Here is a 24925-nt window from a genome sequence, read left to right as displayed (position 1 = left end):
CTTGGCTCCCTACTACGCATGGTGCGATGAGAGAATACATCTCCACTAGAGCCCCTGTGCCTCTAGTGGCAGATTTTCTGACAGAAAAGTTCAGGTCAGGGCTTCAGCAGGCAACGATAGCCAACTATACGGCAGCCATTCTCTCGATTCATTGAGGATTCGGAGACGGGTCGACTATCAATTCAGATGGGTCCCTAAGTCTTCTTCTCGACGGTATGTTCAACGAGCGCCCGCCTTGAAAGGAAGGTGGTCCCTCCATGGGACCTCAACACAGTCTTGGAGTATATTAAGGGTCCCCTTTGAGCCCCTGTCAAAAGCGACCCTTAAATACGCCACTCTTAAGGCGGCCTTTCTTTCTGGCGTTGGCTTCGGGACGGCGCTGCTCAGAGTTGCACGCAGTCTCAAGTCAGCCTCCGTATTTACTAACAACGGAGCGACGCTGTTTCTTCGCCGGATTTCCTTGCAAAAAAATGAGCGAAGTACATTCCGACACTCGCCCTCTTCCTCCCCAATATTGGGCAGGGTTCGTCAATAGTCGAAGACAGGTTGTGGTGCCCGGTGAGGGCGCTACAGCACTACCTTGGCCGAACACAAACCTTAAGAGGGGCTCATGACCGCTTATTTATCACTCACGCAGAACCGCACGGTCCAGCCGCTAAACAGACTCTGGCACGGTGGCTGGTCCAGGTGTTGGTGGACTCGGGGCGGCAAAGACGCCGCCCCAAGGCCCACTCAACCAGATCTATCTCATCTTCGTGGGCCTACCATAGGGGGGTCCCCATAGAAGAGATTTGTCAGGCTGTGTCTTGGAAGAACCCGTCGTCCTTTTCCACGGTTTACTACAAAAACGTAAACCAACGACTCAGGCGATAAGTTCTCCAGGGCTATTCTATGGAGATAATATGGTGGTTGGGTATCAGGTGTTTGGCGGACAATCAGAATTCCAACATGGTAAGAACCAGTGTTTCTATTCTTAACCACTGAACTTTCAGTTCAGGGGTTTTTGTCTGTTCACGTAGTCTTTCTGTTTCCCGGCCGTGAGGGGGGGAAATAGTTTGACCTCGCGATTACCATGCTACCCACTCTCCCGATCCTTATCAGATGCTGGCCAATCTTGTACCTCCATCCGTCGGTTACTTATAACTATAAATATTTCCTTTTATGATCACCTGTGTTGTTAACTGAAGCCTCCGAAACACAAATCGCTTGAATTGCCAATTCTAAAAAATAACTCCAATTTCTGTGAAACTTGGCTGGGAGGTTCCTTTCATCAAGTAGTATTTGTACATGAAGTTAGACATTTAAATTATTTTAGGAACCCAATTAAAACTTAAAAAATATGTTTAAGGTTGGGAAATTTCCATTGCAAATGACCCTTGATGTTAAAAATTTTCAAAATTGCAATTACAAACATAGCAAAACATGGTATAAAATTTAACTTATATCTGTTGACATACTTTGGAATGGGATTTCACATGCATTCCAGCTTTCATGTCATAATTTTCCGAGCTTATGTAAAATACATTTTTTCTTAGATTTTAACCAAAATGTTATGGAAATGTCAAATTTTTTATCAGAAATCAAAAGGTTTAATTAAGCCTTGAAACACTATTTTACTGGAATTTAAGTTGCTTCTATGCATGATTACAGTAAACAGAAACATATTTAAGTGGTTTGAAATTTTGACCCTAAAAATCAAAAGTTACACCCTTTACTGTGAAAATGACCATATGCCTCTGAAAATTTGCACAAGTCGGAACTGGTTTCCCAATTTGACAACCCAACTCGAGCAACTTCCATTACAGAATTCACCTCAAAATTCATTTTGTGACCACGTCATAATTTGAATATATTATTTACCTTGAAACATCATCAAAATGGCCTCATACATGTATCATTACAATGATCATATAAATTCCACAAAGCATTGCACTTTCACAATCACATAAAACTCGCCAGAAAATTGGGAAATTGGTGTCTATTTTTGTTTATCCATGGATACTGCTTTGAAAATAGGCCTAGATAATGTAGTAACCAATCATGCAAATGAGTTTTCACTAACTTTCATTTCTGTCTCACAATGTTTTATTAAATTTAAAACCACTTCTAAACATTTCAAAATAGAAACAAATGAAATAATATTTTAGAGTTTTGTTTAGAGTGTTGTAACATGTGAAATAAAGTTTAAAAAGATAATAAAATGTTCTAATTGAACGAGATTGTTAAAATGGCCGCCGCCCTAGGCTATGGTACAAAATGTAGGCATGATCACAAAATTTTCAAGTAGGTTTTTTCACATGGAAATTATTTTGTGTAAAAAGGTGATTATTTAACTTAAACTAGAGCGATAACCGCACCATAGCTGAACCATGTGGCTTCGGGATTATATTGTGATAGGCCTATACCACTGTCACCCGGAGTCTGTAATGGACATAATCTCAAAATGCTACGAAGGTATGGCCGCCCGAGTGGTGTTAATGAAAGAGGAAAAGCAAAGAATATTAAATAAACTAGAGCAACTGTGCCCTTTGCAAGGGCACGAGGTAAGTTAGGCGGATGACTGTGACGATCTGATCAAGCAGCATGCAATACTGTGCAGGATAGTATTGATTTTAATAAGACTGTTTTATCAATTGCCGTTTTTAAATATACCTTGATCGTGAGAAGCTGGCATTTTGAAAACTTGACTTTTGACCTCTGTATGACCCCCTTAATGACCTTAAAAGAATTTTAAAATATTTAAAATATGTTAAGAATTTCATAAGGATCATTGCATTTAAATAATTTCAGCTCACTTGAAGCATTTTGAAAACTTGACCTTTGACCCCTTTATTGCCCCTTAACAAAGATGTTTTACTTTAGTAAAACCTAGATACGCTTGATGCCTATACTGATGCACGGCAGTGAACGTAACCGTTCGGCTGAAATCCAGAAATGACGTCATTTGTTCTGGTGCTGCCACTTCCGGTAACGCTGGAGAAGAACATGCCTTTTGCAAACAAAATGGCCGACTCGTCGGCCCCTTTCCAGCTAAAAATACAGCTTATTTAGCCAATGTGAACATGGGTCATCGCAAGAAATATTTTCCTATGCATATTGGACTAACACCTCAGCTATATGGTATTTCACGATATAACAGTAATTAAAAGAAAACTGTAAACGTTCGTTCGTCGGATGTTTGACGAAGTGACCAGCTCTAATGACGTCACTATATGTAAACAACATAGAGGTATAAATAATTAATTAGGTATACCAAATATGGAGGTATCCAAAAGTATGCTAATTAGAACAGGTTAGAAGGCACGACGAATCAGAATACGATTCTGGTATCCAGTTCTATGCAAATGAGTTGAAGGAGGTTACGTGAACATGTAAACTTATGCGACTCTTGTGTATACCGACCTCTGTGCCCCTTAATGACCTTAAATGAATTTCAAAATATTTTCAACATGTTTAGAAAAGTCAAATATAATCAACACTTGGACTCAAAACTTGGACTGTTTTTGATAGGCTCACTTTTTCCCCCAAAATTTTGTTTCTACAATTTTTTGACCAAAAAATTTTTGATCAAAAATCACATTTTTCAACAACAATCGACAACAATTGACAAAAAAATCACATTTTATACCAAAAATTATGTTTTTGACCAAAAATCACATGTTTTACCAAAAATCACACATTTTGGACCAAAAGTCACATTTTTGACCAAATATCACATTTTTGACCAAGAAAAGATTCTGAAAACATAATAATGATAAAATGGTTATTTTGGGAAAATTTTCCCTGTTATAATTTAGGGGAATTTTTGCAAGCTGTTATTTTTGTTTTTGTGTGTTTGACAAAAGTGCAGTACAATCAATGTAAAGCCACCTGAACAGTTTTTGTGCGGACTGGTACTCTTCTACAATTTGTAGTCTTGAGTGTTTTGAAAGTTCTGGAGAAAAATGAATTAAATATAGCCATGCATTTAAAAATACCACCACAAATATAACCTTAAGGCAGCTGTGTACTCTAGACATTGTTTCTTTCGCAAAATTGAGTTTTTTTGATATGTTTGTACTTTGTTATGTTTTTTATAAATACGAGGAATGAAAATCCAGATTTGTAAACTCAAACTGCAATATTTTAAGGATTTTATTTCACTATTCCACTGGTGTTTGAAATTGAAAAGGAAAGAAAATCTTTGTTGTACCAGCAGGGTACACGCGCGCAACAACGCATCGCGTTGCGTATTGCATATCGCACAAATACGCTCCGCATACGCGACGCTTATCTGCATGCGCGGCGCATCTTATGGAAACACCACGGAAGCACAAAAACCTAGTGGTCAAATGGCTCCGTTTTAGCTGATAAAATGTGGGATTTTTCAAGTTCTTTCCCCGATTTAAATATCAAGTTATGAATGGATTTTGCTCAAACTTCTCAAGGGGCCGTGGATTTACCCGATGTTTATGTAATGTAAGGTAGAAAATAAAAACTGCCGCATTCTCCTGCGAGATTTGATGAAAGTGCAAAATGTGACCACTTTAAACTTCAACGGCCATTATTTCAATGTTCATTTTCTCGGTAAAATGACGATTTAGGTACACGATAACTCAATAAATACAGCATCTATAGGTAAGCAAATGTGATCATCGTAAAAAGCATGATCGACTCAAGAAACGGTTTCCTCGTTTTTTTATATTTTGGTCTATTTCCGATTTAAGGCATCATTTTGTGCAAATAGGTGTTTGTGAATTTTAAAAAGTTCAATTTGATGCCTTATATGGTCAATATCTCAAAAAATAAGGCCAATATCAAAAAAATTAAAAAAACGTTTTTGGAATGGAGCCTCAAGATTGAGCTAAAAACAAAATTTGATATTTTGGAAAGAGTGTTTTTTTGTTATGATGTACCTAACAAATATTGCCAAAAACTCACTTTTTTGTGATTTTCTTCATAATTGTTGTTTTTACCCCAAATCTGTATTTATATTAAGATTTATTGATGTCTTGCCTTCATAAAAATGTATACTTTTATATGTCTTATGCGAATAATTCCAAAGTTATTGCACTTTTACTACATGCATGTCTGAGAGTACACAGCCTCCTTAAAGGCATACATAGTTACATACATAGTGTCGAGTTGCATAAATATAGTACATGACAGGGAATTTCATCCATCGTGTCTGGCTCTAGCACTGGCAATCATGCAATCCATGAATTTAGGGGATTTTTTGCAAACTGTTATTTTTGTTTTGTTTGGATTTTTTTTGACAAAGTATGATCAATATAAAAGCATCTGATGATCTGAACATTTTGTGTACCGGTACCCTTCTTAATACAATTTGTAGTCCTGAGTGTTTTGAAAGTGCTGAAGAAAAATAAATTAAATAATACATAGAGCCATGCATGTAGAAATTGCTAAAAAATACCACCACAAAAATAACCTTTCTATAAACATATGACTCGTGCTCAAAACATAGTGTTGGTTGGTTGCGTAAATGTAGTTCATGATCTAGATTTTATATGCACGGACTGGGCAACAACTACTAGGAGAAATAACAGGGATATGGTGATGCTGTGTACTAAATTTCTGTGTGATTCTCCGGGTGATTCTGTGCTAATTATATAATGGATCAGGTTTGTTGTCTTTTATTGCTTGGAATGCCTGATTTCTCGGAACTGGTAAGGTGTATAATGATGCGATTTGGTGGAAGGGTGGCAATTGGCAGTCTTCAAATTCAAAATATATTAAATCACTGGGGTCAAATCGCCATATAGGGGAGATTGGGGTTAGTTGAAACATTTTTCACAAATTCATCTTTTTAACGCAAACCGATTACTTTCAAGAAACACTAATCAGTATAAACATATACATACATGCTACAAATACAGCCTTAAACTTTATTGGACCTGCTTATGATTATTCATATAATCCAATTTGAAAATTTGAAAAAAAGTGTTTCAACTAACCCCACCCCTGGGGTAAGTTGAAACATAGGGTGGGTTAGTTGAAACACGGCTTGTAAAAATTTCAAAATAATTATTATTGTGTTGTTAGGGTTATACTTCCCTTGAAGGCACCCTTTAACATACAATCAGTGTGAACAAAATGAATAAATAAATATGTGGGAGTGCGGGTCAATACTTTGGACACAAGGTGACGAGTGTCACCATGGACCAAAATATGAGAAGCCTAAAATATTATAAACTGTACTTTCTGTGTGCACTTTTTGCTTGTATTATTGCTTTTTAACCATATAAAGCAATATTGAAGAAATGGTAAACATGTTACAAATTTTTAAAAAGTCAAATTTTTAACCATATTTTTCTATGCGATTTGACGTGTCAACTAACCCCACCTCAAAAGTTTCAACTAAACACGATGCCTATTTTTACATTTCAAAGTTCATTACACAAAATAAGAAATACAATAAAACTTTTATTTAACATTATTCTGGGACTTACTACTAGTGCTTATGATACTCAAAAAATAATCCCCTGAATCTTCAAACAACATGGAGATAACGCATCTTTTCTGAGGGGTATAAAAATTAGTCAGTAAGTCAAAAAACAGATATTCCTTTCCCAAGCCAACACTGGTGGGGCATCAGTGCTCTTGCTAATTTGGTGGATGACCCTTACTAATACCTATTACTAGGTGCCAGTATTTTACCAAATTAATTTTTTGTGTCAGAAAAAAATACAATGTTTCAACTTACCCCGCGTTCCAACTAACCCCAATCTCCCCTATACATGTATTGTCGCAAAATAGAAATTTGGTGGGAACGCCCGAAGTAGCGAGACAAAATGTAAAAGGTCATTTTGGGGTCATCCAGGATCAAATCGCCATAGATTGTTGCAGGGTCATGAATTTGGGTAGAACGACCAACATAGCAAGACAAAAATGTCAAGGTCATTTAGGGTCATCGGGGTCAAATCGCAATGTAGACTGCTGCAGGTTCATGACATTATTTTTACAATTCGGGTATCACAGAGCTGGTGAGTGGTGATGTCATTTTTTACTAGATGAAAGTTATTAAGATTCATAATTGGCAGTTAAAGTACATTTGAAAGTAATTGATTGGTTAATTTTTAATTTCAGAGGCGATCAGTAAGCAGAAATAAAGCATTGGATAGGGAATTTGAGGACAAGTTGGAGGAGGTAGAGGACTTATCAGATGCACAGCTTCGGAAAGAATTGAAGAGGATGGGAGAGGGCAGTGTTGGCCCAGTCACAGGTAAACATAACAACCATATGCGTATGGAGAATTTGTTGAAAATGAGCAAAATTAAAAAAGAAACAAACATTTTGAAATTCTTGTAGTGCAAAAAATTAATCGGACAGAAAAATTACCACATTCATAGTACAGAGTGGTCCAAAAAGAACTTTACCCAATTTGAAAGGGTAATTTCTCTGAGTTTAGAACAGTTATTCTCAGAAGTGTTACATCTTCTAAATTATGTCTAAGAATATGTGGAGAAAAAGAAGTTAAAGTAACAAAATGGCAGCAGTTTTATGTCAGATAGTCAAAAATCACTTTGTCCACACATAATTCAATGGGATAAATGCTAGTCTATGCCATCCTTGTTTTTGTTGAATGTGGTGTTCTTTTGTTCAAAAAATGTCAATAGTGCCCTTAAGATAATTGCTTTGTAATTGCTGCCACTTAAATGTTTCACCTTCAGACACCACCCGTCGCATCTACCAGAGGAAGCTTACCACATTGCTTTTGAAAACAGAGAAAGCAGAATCAGAGGAAGAAGAAGAAGAGGAGGAGGAGGAAGAAGAAGAGGAGGAATACAGCGACTCTGAGCCAGGTAAGTAATGAGAAATTGACAACTAGAACAAAAACTGCAGTCACCAGGGATGTGAGAGTTCCTCTTTTCAGCTGATTTCCTCTTTTTTTGTTGCCAAAATTTACTTGTTTTTCTTTTATTTTCAGCCCATATTTGGCGTTTTTACCCTGATTTTACGCTGTTTTTAGTGATGTTCCTCGTTTTTGGTCTGTGGCCTCTCACACCCCTGCCTGAGTCACAGTGCAGTCCTGCATTCAAATTGAAATGGAGACTGGTGCTGGTTGTGACATGTGTAATGGTTAAGGAGGTACTACACCCCTGCCCAATTTTGTGCCTATTTTTGCTTTTTTTGCAATTAAATCATCAATTGTGGACAAAAGTGGGAACTTCACTTAATATTATGGACATGTAATTGCCCTTTATGTTTAAAGCTATTTCAAGATCCACTAGTATGCCCACTACCGGGGTAGCAGCAATTTTATCTACTTTCAATGCAGTAAAATGTTGACTAAAATGATTTTGCTGCATTGAAAGTAGATAAAATTGCTGCTACCCCGGTAGTGGGCATACTAGTGGATCTTGAAATAGCTTAACATAAAGGGCAATTACATGTCCATAATATTAAGTGAAGTTCCCACTTTTCAAAAACTAACAAGTTGGTTAAAATGGCCATAAAGGACCATTTTTGGCATAATATTGGAAATATTAGAGAGATTGCGAAATTAACGTGATACGGGAACGCCAACGGCAAGCTACATAGTCGAAAATCAGTTAGTATGCCCTCTAGAGGGTGAAATCTATTGTGAATTGGTCAATCATGGAATTACCGTAAGGCGATTATTTTGCGGTTGGTAGCAAAAAATGACGTTCCAAAATGACAAAAAAACGCATTATAAAATGCAGAAAATTGTTATGTTTGTCGTGTTATGAAGCAAATCAAAGTATCCAAATAGAACAAGTAGAGTCCGACATGTAATATAATCCATTTTGGGGGTTACAATTTGACCTAGTATAGACAAGAAGAAGTGACTAAATTTAGATTTTTTTTGGCGCAAATTCGAACGGGAAGATTGCCTATTCATTTGTGTGTGGAAAATGACGTTCAAAAATCAGCTTGCGAAGAGGCGTTTTAGGCAAGATTGTGACGTCTTACGACATAATGCGGCAGAAGTGTCTGTTTGGGACGGGTGACAGCAGTTCGTGCAACATCATTTTTCACCATTGCTATTTCGTTGCATTTTAACAACTGTCAAAGTGTTTTGCTTATGGATACTATTCAGCAAACACCAAAATGTTTTTAAAACATGATAATGCATTATGTTTTTGGTTTTAGTTTAAACAGTTTGATAACATATCAATATTGGATTATATAAAAATCATGAAAACTCTTTTTTTTAAACGTGTTATACTGAAAAAATAATACAACAACATTTTAAACCAAAATTCAAAATGTTATAGTAAAATATTGTTCGGCAAACATTTTGTGTACAGTACTTTTAAGTCTATTCTGTCGATTCGGACATCCGGGCTATCTCTAGTCTCGGGCCCAAACTGCATGTGGCTCACGGTTTGTTATGAACAACAGAAACCGACTGTGAAGGAGGCTACATAGCGATGTTGTTGGAGTGATATTCAATTTCGGAAAACGACACTCGACCATGGAATTTAATTTTAAGTTTTCAGTATATAAACGGTAAATCAAGTAAGTTTCTTCCACTCTGAAGACTTAGAAACGGTTGTGTGATTCCACTGACTATTTGCGGTCGAAATTTACATAACACCAATGACAGAAATCATCAAAAAAAATCGAATCAGGGACTTGTTTTCACTCGAACATCATCAATCGGAAGTGACGTGACACGGACCGACAGAATTGTGTTAGAATGTTTTCCAACAAGTTTTGAACAAAATGTTTTTTTGAATGTTAAAACCTTTTTATACCCTTGACTCCACATACCCTTTAACCCGACATTTAACATGTTTTGTAATATATTTGTGTTTGCTGGGTAGTAATCGAACTAGGCACATTAGATTATCTATTTTCATTTTGCTTTAAAAAGTAAACAGTGTACTATTTATATGATAATGGCGTTTGTTTCTTTTTATTCGAATATATACACCATAACGACTTCCTAGGCATCCAACAACAAACTCTGTTTAGGTTATTTCTCTCTTCTGAACAAAAACATGCTATTTTAGTCCATATGTGAATTTGAAAGGGCCATAGGTCAAAAACTATAGGTCACAGGCATTCACTATCATTAACTTTTTTGTTCAGAATAACTAGGTTGCCATAATGACATATATTTTAAATCAATAAAATATATATATATTTTTCCCATGCAAAAATTACATATTTAGGTCAAAAATTACATTTTTAGGTCAAAAATGGCCAAAATAGCAAAAAAAATATGATAGTGAATTTGCTCTCAATGAGAGAAGACACAACTTATTTTGCTCTGAGTTTGCTGTCTTTTTTGCTACTTATTTCAATTTGAACTTGCCGGTAGTGAATTTGCTCTCAATGAGAGAAGACACAACTTATTTTGCTCTGAGTTTGCTGTCTTTTTTGCTACTTATTTCAATTTGAACTTGCCTTCAATTTTTGACTTGAATTTGTTTTTAAACTACAGCATGTAGTTTTTGTTGTTTGCTTTATATTTTGTTGTCTGTCCCTGAAGAAGAGCCGTTTATCTGCTCGAAACGTCGGTTGTTTTTTGTCTGTCTGTGTTTGACTGCTATGTACACAGTGATTTTCATCACTTCCAGTGTACTGTTTTCCTGACACTTTTGTGGGCTCTGGAATTGGCAATTTTTGGCCATCGAACTTTGCCTGTTTTGTGCCTACTCTGGATGTTTGGTTAAGCGTGTCTGTTTATATGCACAGTGATTTTCATCACTTGTTCTAGTGCAGTTTTGTATTACCATTGATCCTTGTTGTTTTTGCAGGTTCAGCACTTACTTCTGTGGGCCTTGGAACTGGTAAAATTTGGCTATCGAACTTTGCCTACTTCTTCTGCCTACATTTGCTGTTTTTGTCCCCCTGCATACTGTCTAGTCTGCATTTTACTTGTTTCCCCACATCAAGTTGGTGTACCTTGCTTTTTTCTTTCCTGATTTTTGCCATTTTTTTTATACTTTAGTGTTGTGCTGTAACATTTTTATTCACCAGTGTTGGAAATGCATGTGACATGTAACATCTGCAATAGAAATGAAACTTCTTCTCAATTTATTTTTAAAGTTACAGCTATTTTAATATTTGACATTTTTGGGCAAAAATGGGGAAAAAATCACGAAAAACTCCTAAATGTGCCAAGTAAAACGTGGGAACTTTTTGGATATCAATTCAGACATATCTTTACTGTTGATTTGTTGTGTTTTCATGTTGTGCCCAAGAGGGGACTACAAAAGTGGAAAACCAAAGGCCGTAGAGATGCATGCCCCATAGTCTATAAATAGTGATTGCATTTTTTTAGTAATTGTAACATAGATGACAAAGTTGCCAATGAGTATTAATTCAGTTTTGTCTGCAAGTAATTTGGGAGTTTGTGACTGCTACATGGTGAAGTTCCAAATTGCAGGTCCATGACAAGGTACAAATGTAACAGGGAAGGAGGTTTGAGTTTGAGCAAAGAGAATCAACAAATTCTCACCAATGTTGTTACATACATGTTGTAGAATGATTGTGTGAAATTTACATAAAATTAAAATAATTTTACCAACTCTCTTAGATAGCTCACACAAGACCAACTTGGTTCTTTGTCTTAGCATCCTATTGACTTAATTTGTTACTTATAATTGAATACATTTCTTAATTATATAATCATCCACTTCATGCGTGTGGGTCCTCATCTTATGTGTTTGATACCGAGTAAAAGTGCAAATTGTGCTTTTTGATCAAAGGTATAGAATATGTTACAAATCAAATTAAAATATGTTGTGTTTTCCTCTTGATCTTTCAGAGAAAAAAGTTGTTTCCAGTGGGGATGCAATGTTGAGGTAAGCTTCAGCAAATAAATAAAGAATAAAATCCTCATGTAGGAGGATGAGACTCAAGACTAACAGTCAAACTTATAATGATACAGGATGATTTTGATCATAATTTTAACTCATTTCTGTTTCATAAAGCATACCTATGTAAATAATCCCACTATGTAGCTTTATAATTGCTATCCTATGTGTCTACATTTAGGATACCTACCATACCATGCCAAATTGTGTCTATCAGATTGCTTGTATGTTTGCCATTTGTCCGCTTCACTTGTTCCAAAAATGCAAAAATCTTGATCAATTTTAGAGTGTGCTGGTTCGGCAAATCACTGATAAATATAGCAATAACAATCAAAATGTTATGTGATTGTCCCTTGTCAATGGGTTTGTGACACAGCATTGAAAGGTTATGTGCTTGTCCCTTGTCAATGGGTTTGTGACACAGCATCAAAGGGTTATGTGATTGTCCCTTGTCAATGGGTTTGTGACACAGCATTGAAAGGTTATGTGCTTGTCCCTTGTCAATGGGTTTGTGACAAGGTACAGCATTGAAAGGTTATGTGATTGTCCCTTGTCAATGGGTTTGTGACACAGCATTGAAAGGTTATGTGATTGTCCCTTGTCAATGGGTTTGTGACACAGCATTGAAAGGTTATGTGATTGTCTTGTCAATGGGTTTGTGACACAGCATTGAAAGGTTATGTGATTGTCCCTTGTCAATGGGTTTGTGACACAGCATTGAAAGGTTATGTGATTGTCCCTTGTCAATGGGTTTGTGACAAGGTACAGCATTGAAAGGTTATGTGATTGTCCCTTGTCAATGGGTTTGTGACACAGCATTGAAAGGTTATGTGATTGTCCCTTGTCAATGGGTTTGTGACACAGCATTGAAAGGTTATGTGATTGTCCCTTGTCAATGGGTTTGTGACACAGCATTGAAAGGTTATGTGACTGTCCCTTGTCAATGGGTTTGTGACAAGGTACAGCATTGAAAGGTTATGTGCTTGTCCCTTGTCAATGGGTTTGTGACAAGGTACAGCATTGAAAGGTTATGTGATTGTCCCTTGTCAATGGGTTTGTGACAAGGTACAGCATCAAAAGGTTATGTGATTGTCCCTTGTCAATGGGTTTGTGACACAGCATTGAAAGGTTATGTGATTGTCCCTTGTCAATGGGTTTGTGACAAGGTACAGCATTGAAAGGTTATGTGATTGTCCCTTGTCAATGGGTTTGTGACACAGCATTGAAAGGTTATGTGATTGTCCCTTGTCAATGGGTTTGTGACACAGCATTGAAAGGTTATGTGATTGTCCCTTGTCAATGGGTTTGTGACACAGCATTGAAAGGTTATGTGATTGTCCCTTGTCAATGGGTTTGTGACAAGGTACATCATTGAAAGGTTATGTGCTTGTCCCTTGTCAATGGGTTTGTGACAAGGTACAGCATTGAAAGGTTATGTGATTGTCCCTTGTCAATGGGTTTGTGACAAGGTACAGCATTGAAAGGTTATGTGCTTGTCCCTTGTCAATGGGTTTGTGACAAGGTACAGCATTGAAAGGTTATGTGATTGTCCCTTGTCAATGGGTTTGTGACACAGCATTGAAAGGTTATGTGATTGTCCCTTGTCAATGGGTTTGTGACAAGGTACAGCATTGAAAGGTTATGTGCTTGTCCCTTGTCAATGGGTTTGTGACAAGGTACAGCATTGAAAGGTTATGTGATTGTCCCTTGTCAATGGGTTTGTGACAAGGTACAGCATTGAAAGGTTATGTGATTGTCCCTTGTCAATGGGTTTGTGACAAGGTACAGCATTGAAAGGTTATGTGATTGTCCCTTGTCAATGGGTTTGTGACACAGCATTGAAAGGTTATGTGATTGTCCCTTGTCAATGGGTTTGTGACACAGCATTGAAAGGTTATGTGATTGTCCCTTGTCAATGGGTTTGTGACAAGGTACAGCATTGAAAGGTTATGTGATTGTCCCTTGTCAATGGGTTTGTGACACAGCATTGAAAGGTTATGTGATTGTCCCTTGTCAATGGGTTTGTGACAAGGTACAGCATTGAAAGACTATTACAGGTGCATTTACAATGGGGAATCATAGAGATCTTTGTAATCAAACAAAAAGCAAGTGAATATGATCAATAAATTAGATTTTCTTAAAGCACATGATACTTCTTACCATTAAAACCAAATCTGGAAAGATTTTCACTATGTTGTGCAGTGTAATGAAGTAATAAAGTGAGAGGTGATATTCTGATAAACTTATAATCAACACTTCACTTTTCATTTAAAAACAGCAGTCGTCTGAGACCCAGGACAACAGTGACCAGCACTACGCAGACAGAAACACGGAGATTGACAAGACAGAGCCTGTCCAATGCAGCAAGACAGCAGCAGCAGACAAGAAAACCCAGACAAGCACAGAGGAGATGTCCAGTCATCCCCACATGGGCACAGGTCCTGTTATTTCTGTTGTTAGCCGCATTTATATTTCTGGTCTGGTATAATATGGAGACTATGCCAGCCTTGCCTTTCCTCTCAAATAGCACACCACAAATTGAAGACTCGCCTGTATAAAAGGCTGGTGAAGACTTTTGCCAAATTGTAAATTGCACTTATCATGTCAGGAATTGCCCAGTCATTTGTTCAGTGTAAGATGGAATGTGACCCTGTATACATACGGTACACAAACATGGCATAGATGCATCTTATTAGACATCTTGGTGGTTTTATACAAGAATAATGTATGTTGCATATTGAGAGTATAATGTACTGCATAAGCAAAGAATATGCACTAATAAAGTAATGTGCCACCAAGCATCTAGCTTTAAATTTAAATGTCACAATAATTGACAAATGCTAAGAAAATGGGTGAAATTGCATCCTACATTGAATACAGGTTACTGTAGTTTACCTTCTGTAAGTTGGTGATATTAGTACTTGAATAGATTGTTTGTGCAAATTAGGTACACATACATTTGCTAGCCAGACATGATTTAACACCAGCATATGATGCACTGGTGTTATTGACTTGAGATCTATAGGCTAAATCATTTATTCAGTTTGTGTTGTACAAAAACTTTTTGGGTAGATTTGACCAGTGTACCATGCAGTGTTGTTGCTAAACATTCAAAAGAGAAAAACAATTTTTGTATTTTTATAGATTGTACAATAGGTTTTATCTTATATAGACCAGAAATTAATGTTATTTACTGTACATGTACAGTGCTGTACAGTACGCACCTGTGTATTTTATTAATTATGTAGACTATATTGTCGAATAAGAACAATGTGGAAAGAGTTGAAATCATCAAATTACCAATAGTAGGGATGACCAATGAACCATCAACTTGATTAGAACACTCCCATAGACATGCAGGGAGCTCAACTGTGCACTGCTTGCACAGACATTTCTAAATTGATCTCATTCTTTTATTTTTCAATATTTTTCTGTAAAAATTGGGGAAGTTAATGCCAATTATATTTTGTAACTATCTTGCAAATTACAGCAACAAAACTTATTTTATTTTCCTGTAAGTGCGAGTCAAAATTGGTCCATCGCCACAGTGCGCTTAATTGCCAGTGGCTGAGTTCAGCACTGCCAAAGAATGGCACAAAATATTCATGTCAATAATTTCAGGTGAAAAACGTAGCCTACTGAGCTGAAATTTGGCAGAGTTGCCAGTAATACCTCTATCATACCCTCTGTAAAAAGGTTAAAATATTGAACAAGTAGATCTCGAGTTACAAATTAAATCACCAGCTTCCCTTTGGAATTTCCATACTCCTTTCGAATCATGCTAAGAAGACACCTTTTTGAACATAAATGTGAAGTTTCGTGCTCATTTGATGTATTTTTCACCTGATTTCAATCCTAAACGTTTTCTTATATTTAGGCCCATACCATCTACAACTTGCTGCTGGCTATACCTTGTTTAGAACTTTCAAAAGAAGTACCTGAATGTGCAACCATAACTGTTTCAAAATAGCCCATGAAAGTCATGCAGGTAACTCCGAGGTCATGCATTGAATTGTTTTGAATGGGGATTACTACGGGAGCCAGCACCTTTTGTAAGAAGTCACACATGAGCATGATGAGTGAAATGGATAACCTCTATTGTTGTGAATGAGTCAATGACACTTAAGATTTAATTTGCATAGACCTACTAATTGGTCATATTAAACCCAATAACATCGAAATTTTTGGTTGTGAAAAAAAAAGTTTACCTGGACTTAGTGCAATTTTGATTTTGTGCCATATCGGCCATCTTGGAAGATTTTTGGCAAATGTTCGCTAAATGCATGATTTCAATGCCTCGGTTTGAAAAAATAATTTATACCATTGACTAGTAAAGTGCCATTTCATAAGAAACCCTTTGATACTTTCACAATATGCTTGTTTCATGTTTGCATATATGTTAAAATAAAGAAATATATAAAAGTAAATATATGCTTATGCCAACTTTGCTCCCAATTGATATTTTTGGACCTTGTCATTTTATTTCGTTCCAATGACCGGTCAGAATGGGAAACTTTGAAAATTCATAATTCGAAAAGTTTTTGACCGATTTTGACCATTTAACCACTAAAATACTTCTATTGATGAGTTCTATCCAGACAACAATCTTTTGTAGCAATAGGGGCAACATGAAATTTTGATGGTTATCCCTACCAATAGTCATGTGGTTCTGTTATTTGTAGTTCTGTACTGACTATTGACCCATGTGTAGCCATTCTATTCTCAACATGAAAACAAAAGGAACCTGTACAAAGTAGTAGTCCTGAGTGCATCATGTTGCAAAGGATTCTGGGAAGGGTAAGATATCTTCTGGTTTCTGTCTGCTGTAAGATTTCATTGCATGTCACACAAGTTCTATGTCACATAAAACTAGCTAGGAATCATCATTGTGGTATATCAAAACAGGATGACCATGAATTGATCAAGCAGTAAACAGTAGGCATAGAAGATCACAAATACAGTAGACCGGCTCTTGATGACTTTTTACTCTGCAGATTGGGACACCAAACTTTAGTGTGTATATAACGTGAGCACAGCAATTAGGCATAAATTTTAAACAGTTGAAGTGTGCCAAAAATCTCTTGCCCCTTCCCCATTTTTAGCCCATGGGGGAGGCTGATAATAATTGCTCAGCCCCATAGATGTGGTGCACTGACAATGTTAGTTCCCTGTACACACTTTTGATGAATATGACAACAAATTCAGGTCTCATATTTTGAACAGCATTTTTCAGTGAATATATTGATTGATGGCGGCATCCTAGAAAATGGCATATTATGAACAGATCTAATCAAATATTACATGTATGTTGTATCAATTTTAGCTACAAATCACTGCCTGCTTCTATAATTTATAGATTTCCGAATATTGTACAAAGAATGTTGATAGCCATTTGAAATGGGTGATTCCAGGTGAACTCCATACACCACATATGGAAGGCATGGCTGTACATGTGGAAGATTAAGGTCATTATCTTCCATAGGGTGTATGGAATTCAACTGGAATTGCCATGAGACATTGCACAAAGTACTATAAAATAATTGTTTTAAAATAGCTGTAAACATTTATGCTTGGTTGAAAGATGGATGAGACTAAGTTGGCATTCTGATGGAATGTCAACCGACCGACATGAGTATATTATTATGATCATGAAATGAAGACTTGATCCTAAACCAGATTTGGTAAATGAACACTGTAGGTGTAATTTTGGGAGCTCTATTTCTTATTGTGCTTAGCAAGGTCAAGGCTGCAGACACTGTAGCCACATTAGAGCAAAATATTGTATATGCAGCATTTTGTTTCAGTCAATGAGTCATGTACATCGGTACTTCCAAAGCAATAACCTCTAACAGTTATCCACAGGTAAATGATGCGTTATCACAAGGTCCTTTTGGCGCGCTGTTTACAGCGTAAAACAAAGTGAAGTTCTGATTGGCTAATTGAATCATGTCATAATCGCATCAGCACCTCATTCACTGAATATGCTGCCCAGCATTGTGTGACCCATGCATGACCACATTCATTTTACTTGATAATCAGTAAGAGCATTGCGAAAGAACCTTGCCAAATAATATAGTATCTCTGGGTAAGCCATAGAGAAATAACTGTGTGATTGGGGTTCTCTGCCGAAAAAAAAATATGGTCAGTTAATTGAAAAAATCTGGGGGTCGATCTGTACTCTTTATTGTCTCTACGCTGATTCCCTTGGTTCTGCCAATGCCTGGGTTCGACCCCCAGCGCTCCTCACATCCAACTCCTGGTTGGGTGGTGCCTTGCTGCTCACTGCTGCACAGTATTTTCTGGGCCCACCCAGAGCATGCAGTAATTGACAACCCCAGGTGTATACACATTGTTTCATGTCTTTGTTCAAAATATTATTTGTAGTTTAAAGTGCAATGAATATGAGCTATTTGCAGATTTAATGTCTCCATAATGGAGCAAAGTTCTATATTTCAGTCAATATTTCTATGTGATTACAAATTTATTTGGTATTCATTTTGACAATCAATTTTTCTATACATAATTTAATATTTCTGAGAAAATTCCTTTTCCTCACAGTTTTACAATTTTTAAATGTGTAAAGCAATTTTATTGCAGAAATGTGTTTAATTTGAGATATTGTAAGAGTTGTACTATTTTTAAATGAACTTTTTATCAAAATGGGTATGGCAAATAATTAAGGGTTAGGCCAAAAAAGGGTCTTTTTCTGGTCTCATGGATTGGAAATAAAATGAGGTGTATATAAAACAAAAACATGCATATGGTATGCATATTTTTGGTTTATTTTATTTTTATTTTGTTTTGATTCCAGGGTGATTTTTTAGTTGTTTTATGACCTTTTGATGATGGTGCGATTAAATAAAATGGGGGGGGGGGAATATTTTTCTGCATGATTTTATGAATGTACATGTAAGACCAGAAACAAGCCTATTTTGTTTTTGGCCTTGCCCGGTTTTAACTTCATTGTGATTTTAGTTAAGATATATAATTGACTGTAAACATGTATGTAGTGGATGTAATGAATGATTCAAGTAATTGTAATATTAAATAATTATGCAGATTTTTTTTTTAAGTTGTTGTACAGAGCTGTACCTTCATACTTGCTCAATGGGCTGTTACAGTTGAAGTCCATACACACCCTATGGAAGACATGCCTTAATCTTCCACACAGGGAGTGTGAATTTCAAATTGGGTTACATGAATTCGTGACTGCATTTGAAAGCTGCACCCCCTGTGTGGGAGATTAAGGTCATGTCTTCATAGGTGGTGTATAGATTTCAACTCTAATTAAAGACAGAGATAAAAACAATTTATCGCGTCTGATGTCACTGTCGATTACGATCCTTGATTGGTTTAAACAGGTTAATCAGCGCGTAAAAGGAAGACCGATCTATCTGGTGCTGATCGGAGAAAAGGAATAGCAGCAAATGGCGAAAAAGTTCGTACATTTACAAGGCAAAAAGCAGCTTTTCTAGGCATTGTGGACATGGTGCCTTCACCAAAGAAAGTTTTCTACCTTAAAGACCTAACTTTTGAGATGGTTTGCATGTCGAAAGGTGCAAAATCAACAATAAGGCGCCCGGTTATAAATCCGCGTTCAGCAAGTCATCATCACGACACTTGTAAACAAACTGTGCTCGAGTTTGATTGACAGGTGACGTCAGACGCGATAAATTGTCTTTATCTTTATCTTTCATTATATAATAGCCCGATTCACACCAATGCCAGGGACCACTTGATTTTTACAGACAGTTGACATGCCAAGCAGATGTATGCCAGGTATCTGGCAGGTTATTTGAAGTCAGTGCAAGTAAACCATAAAGGTCAACTTACTGACTTGTGTTTTAAAAGTGAGCAATTTGAGAATAGAGGCTGTCACCCCCTAATACCAATGCTTTTATCAATATCAAAGTCTGTTAATCGTAACCATACAGTTTAATCTCTTGGCATGATCACCATTATGTTGGAAACTTGTCCAAAAAGTTTATTTCTTCTTTACCTGGGTCCATATCCAGAGGGAAATATAAATATCCCTCTGTTCTTCCATATAGCCCAGCAAGTACGCCAACAGCGAAGGTACATATTTGTTCTTGTCAAATGTTGATTTAAATTTTAGATTTTAATTTGAAATAAATATTAAGTGATAGTGTTCATTAATTTTCTGTTCAAAGCAAAATGTATTATAAACAGAATTTGAAAAGAAATAACTTGATGTATACTGGCAGCTGAAATCGACAATGTAAGAAACTAGGTCACAGGTTTTTAACTTCCTGTGAGTTTTAACAATTGCAGGCGAGCTATACATGTCTAATGCTCTCTTGCCCACGGCCTTGAAGCCTGTGTATAATCAAATCCACTAGGGTAAGCTGCGCTGTCTTATGACAACATACAGCAGAAAATCAACCTTCACATGGTGCATGCATGAAATTGAGTTAGATAAATGTCATGGACCTTGATTTACAAGGCTTATATTAAGCAGGCACCCAGGCTCTTTTTACCCCATGGTTGCCAGGTTTTGGCTCCTGGTGTGTCCAATATTTTACACTACAAACTATAGGACCAGGAGCCATCTTTTGGACCAGGAGCTCATTTTAGCTCCTGGTCCAAGCATACTTAATATAAGGCATGTTGATTTAACTGTTGATCATTAGTGGTGCATAGATCATCAACAGGGCCAGTTATAGCTTGCAAGTATTATTGCCTTAATTTGGCATTTAAAAAAACACCAGATTAGGCCTAAAAAGAAAGTTTGTATTGCCCTTAAAGCTCCAAAGTCAGGGACGCTAAATCTTTTCAGATTTTTAGGTTGGTCGAATGTGGCAATAGAAACTTTTTCTTTGTTGTTAATGCATGATGGGAAGTCATGACTGTCTGCTGTGATGACGCACATAGTATTTGAGGCAGATGATATTGTTTGTGAAAAAATTGGGCTATTCCAGTTGAAATCCATACACCCCCTTGGGAATTGGAAGACATATGACCTTATCTCCCACACAGGGGGTGTAGATTTCAATGAGTCTCCCATTCAGGTAATTCCATTTGAAATTCACACTCCATGTGTGCAAGATTTAGGTCATGCAGCTGGAATATCCCGATTTGGGCACAAGCAATATCGTCAATAAAGAAAGCATCCTTTACCCTCAACACCTGTAAATTAGAATTGGGGTACTTACAATACCTCATTTGTTGAAAATATTAAAATGTAGAAAACTACTCTAGTATCTGTCTTTTTCAGTATCATTTTTGTTGTTGATTTGTGGATGTTTAATATAGGAAGATAAAAAACATTACAGTCAGTGCAATAAATAAGGTAGCAGTTCATGAATAGCCTTATAAGTGAATACTAAGCCAAAATAAATACAAACCTTACGTATTCAACTAAACCCAATAACAGGTACAGATTCAAAAGTTGCAACCCTATTATTGGTTCATACACATACATGTCCAGTGCATGACAATGGGGTATGCTTTGGTAAACGTTGACAGAAAGTAATAATTGCAAATTTAAATTTGTTCCTGCCATCAGTTATAGTTTCATAATTTGGGCTATTTGTGCATCTATTTCAATCACTGATATTCTCTCATGACTTTGGTTGTGCACCATATCAGCGCCTGTGTCTTCCACGCTGTTGTGACAGGATTGCACTCTGAAGTCCTGAAAAAGGCCAACATGGACACAACTGCACATTCTCAGTACCCCCCCCTAATTCTGGGGAAAAGTCACTTAATCTGGGGAAAGTCAAACACTTTTTTAGCACCTAAGTTTCTCAGTCATCAACCCAGCTGGCCAGAAACAACACAGGCTGCCAGTCTCCTGATGAAGGTCAAAGTTGTGACCGAAAATTTGACCAAGATCTTAATTTTGTGTTGATCTTTTAATATCTTTAAATATGATACCACATTTATTTAACAAGGCGGTTCTCGAACCATAAGTCTCGCCTGCTTTTGCGACTGCCTGCTTTTTCAATTACTTTTGATAGAGGTAAATGAATTTGGCGGTTATCGGCTGGGCACGATTATCTGGCTGATGGTGACTGTACCCACCAAGTGTCATGCCCATGCAACAGTTTTTACTAATTTGACCTCAGGTGACCCTGAAATGACCTTCCAAAAATTTGGCTCTAAATGTTGACTGTACCCACCAAGTTTCATGCCTATCCGACAGTTTTTATTAATCTGACCACTGGTGGCCTCGACATGACCTTCCGGAAAATTGGCTTTAAATGTTGACTGTACGCACCAAGTTTCATGCCCATACGATAGGTTTTACTAATTTGGCCCCTGGTGACCCTGAAATGACCTTCCAAAAATTTGGCTTTAAATGTTGACTGTACCCACCAAGTTTCATGCCCATATGACAGTTTTTACTAATATGACCCCTGGTGACCCCGAAATGACCTTCCAAAAATTTGGCTTCAAATGTTGACTGCACCCACCAAGTTTCATGCCCATCCGACAGTTTTGACTAATTTGACCTCAGATGACCTCGAAATGACCTTCCAAAAATTGTGCTTTAAATGTTGCCGGTACCTACCAAGTTTCATGCCCATCCGACAGTTGTTACTAATTTGACCTCAGATGGACCCCTGGTGACCTTCCAAAAATGTGGCTTAAAATGTTGACTGTACCCACCAAGTTTCATGCCCATACAACTGTTTTTACTAATTTGACCTCAAATGACCCCTGGTGACCTCGAAATGACCTTCCAAAAATTTGGCTTTAAATGTTGACTGTACCCACCAAGTTTCATGCCCATACAACAGATTTTACTAATTTGACCTCTGATGACCCTTGGTGACCTTGAAATGACCTTCCAAAAATGTGGCTTTAAATGTTGACTGTACCCACCAAGTTTCATGCCCATACGACAGTTTTTACTAATTTGACCTCAGATGACCCCTGGTGACCTCGAAATGACCTTCCAAAAATTTGGCTTAAAATGTTAACTGTACCCACCAAGTTTCATGCCCATACAACTGTTTTTACTAATTTGACCTCCGTGACCTTGACCCACTAACCAATACAAACCGGTTCTGTCTCGGGTCAAGATGCACCCACCCACCAAGTTTGAGGAACGTGCGACTCATAGTCTCCGAGAAAATAGGCCGAAAGCAAACTTTAACCAAAACTTTAACCAAATTTGTCACATACACACCCCCACCCCTACACACATACGGAAAAGTGATTATATAGTCTCGGTCCTGCCTTATCAGGCGAAACAAAAATAAATCCAAATGATCAAGAAATTAATGATTGAATGAAATGTGATTCAAACTTTAAACAGTGTGAGATAATACAGTAGCAACCCGTTTTAAAACACGAACCCTCGTAACAAGTTCCTGATAACAAGAAGTATGTTTTACATTCCCAAGCACATGTTCCATTCACCTCAAGTCAGTGGCTCTTGCAGGCGTGTGCCATCGATTGGTTACTGACCAGGCTGAAGACGGTCTTCTCAATCTGGAGAACGTTTTGCAAATTTGCATGGTCGATACCCATTCAAACCTATCCTTTTACACAGTAAATCAAATGTCATTCACTCGTTAATTTTCAGGCATTCCGATATCTTTTTTAAATAAGTGCAGGGTCATGTTGCAGTAACAAAATTCACTGCACATTAAAGGAGTATTTCGTGATCCTAGCATCCTCTTTTTATGACATTTTTCAGTACATATCCACGAAAAAAGCCTATTCCCAAAATTTCAGTTGATTCCGATTTTTGCGTTTTGCGAGTTATGCATGATGTGTATTACACTGCTCCATAGACAATGCGTTGTAATTTCGTTCTGGTATACCAGAACGAAATTCAAATTTCACAGTATCTTTGCAAAACGAATTAATCTGCAAGAAATATTTTGTACATAAACATTATGTAGCCAGAGGTTTTCAGTGATATTAAAATCTCAACTTTTTTTGAGAAAAGTGGGGGATGAGGCTGCGGATCACGAAATGCCCTTTTAATCTGGATTGTATTGCTTTTAATTAATTGTGCTCAAAGTTATGACCATCCAATCAAAGGAGGACTTTCTTTTTGGACGTGTTTATAAATAAGACTACAACTCATAAGAGAACATTTTAATAAGTGAAAAAAAAAACTAATAAGGCAAACTGATTTCAGAAATACATCCAATAATAACTTCACCCCTTCTTGCATGGAAGACCGCACTGATCTATCTCCTGTAGTCAAATGTCATTTTTCAAACAAAGGGAGAACTTACTTTTTGTGATGTATGTGTTTATTCTGTCATATCAAAGAATATAATATTCAGCCAAAAATGGTTATAATTTTATTACAATCTTGAGGCAAGCATTTACTATATTAAAGCATAAAAAGGGGAGTACAAATTGTTTGGCAATTTAAAAATGTTCGGAATTGTGTTTAATCATATGGTTTGAACATTATTCTCCTGTTTTTCTACACCTTTTTATTTTAGTGGACATAATTAGTGTCGTCAAGGTGCCTTAAAATTATGTACAGTAGTAGGCCTACCTCGTTAACACAAACTCTGTTAACATGAAGTGTTTTCAAAGTCCCAAGCTTATATTCTACATTATAATGCAACCTGATAACACAAATTCCTGCTAACACGAACTGAATCATGAGGCCCACACAACTTTGTGTTAATGAGTTGCTACATGTACTGTACAAGCAAAATGGATATGAGCCGATGATGAACAGGACTTTTTTTTCTTAGTCACAAACTACAATGTCAATGTAGACAAGTTCATGAACAGATTTGTGAAGCTGTTTGCCTGCTTCAAAAGATTTGGTGTTGTAGATTTGCAGTTTGTAACTAAATGAAAATATTTTCTTCTCATAATAAACATCTCAAAAAAAGTAACTAACCCCCTTAAATAATGACCATTATTCAAAACGGGTGATTGTATTACAAATCTGTAAAATGCGTTGGAAGCAGAATTTATTTCTGCACATTTTGACACCTCATCTGTAGCAATTGACTAAATATTGACGTCACAGCATACATTTAAATCAATGTAGCCCAAGATTTGAAAGTTGCAGTAAATTCTATTGATTTTGCATTCAGTGTAATGGAAGGAAATCTGTGTAATGATATCTGAGTGTTTTTGTATTGTAAACATTTGTATGTAAGTGCAACTTTCAAATCTGGACC

At 36.8% G+C, this 24925-nt stretch overlaps 1 protein-coding gene across 1 annotated transcript in view; it reads left to right on the top strand.

Annotated features, from left to right (window-relative positions):
* LOC140148054 (uncharacterized) overlaps positions 1–21010 on the top strand; it is a 33760-nt gene extending 12750 nt beyond the window's left edge. Inside the window, 4 exon segments of the mRNA XM_072169900.1 lie at positions 7087–7222; positions 7671–7802; positions 11744–11780; positions 14074–21010. Of these exon segments, the coding sequence (XP_072026001.1) occupies positions 7087–7222; positions 7671–7802; positions 11744–11780; positions 14074–14350 (582 nt within the window). The 3' untranslated portion in view covers positions 14351–21010.
* The last annotated feature ends 3915 nt before the right edge of the window (positions 21011–24925 follow it).

This window comes from Amphiura filiformis, chromosome 3, assembly GCF_039555335.1.
Source record: "Amphiura filiformis chromosome 3, Afil_fr2py, whole genome shotgun sequence".
Taxonomy (NCBI): Eukaryota; Metazoa; Echinodermata; class Ophiuroidea; order Amphilepidida; family Amphiuridae; genus Amphiura; species Amphiura filiformis.
The sequence above is the reverse complement of the archived record's forward strand: the minus strand, read 5'-3'. Positions and strand labels throughout refer to the sequence as shown.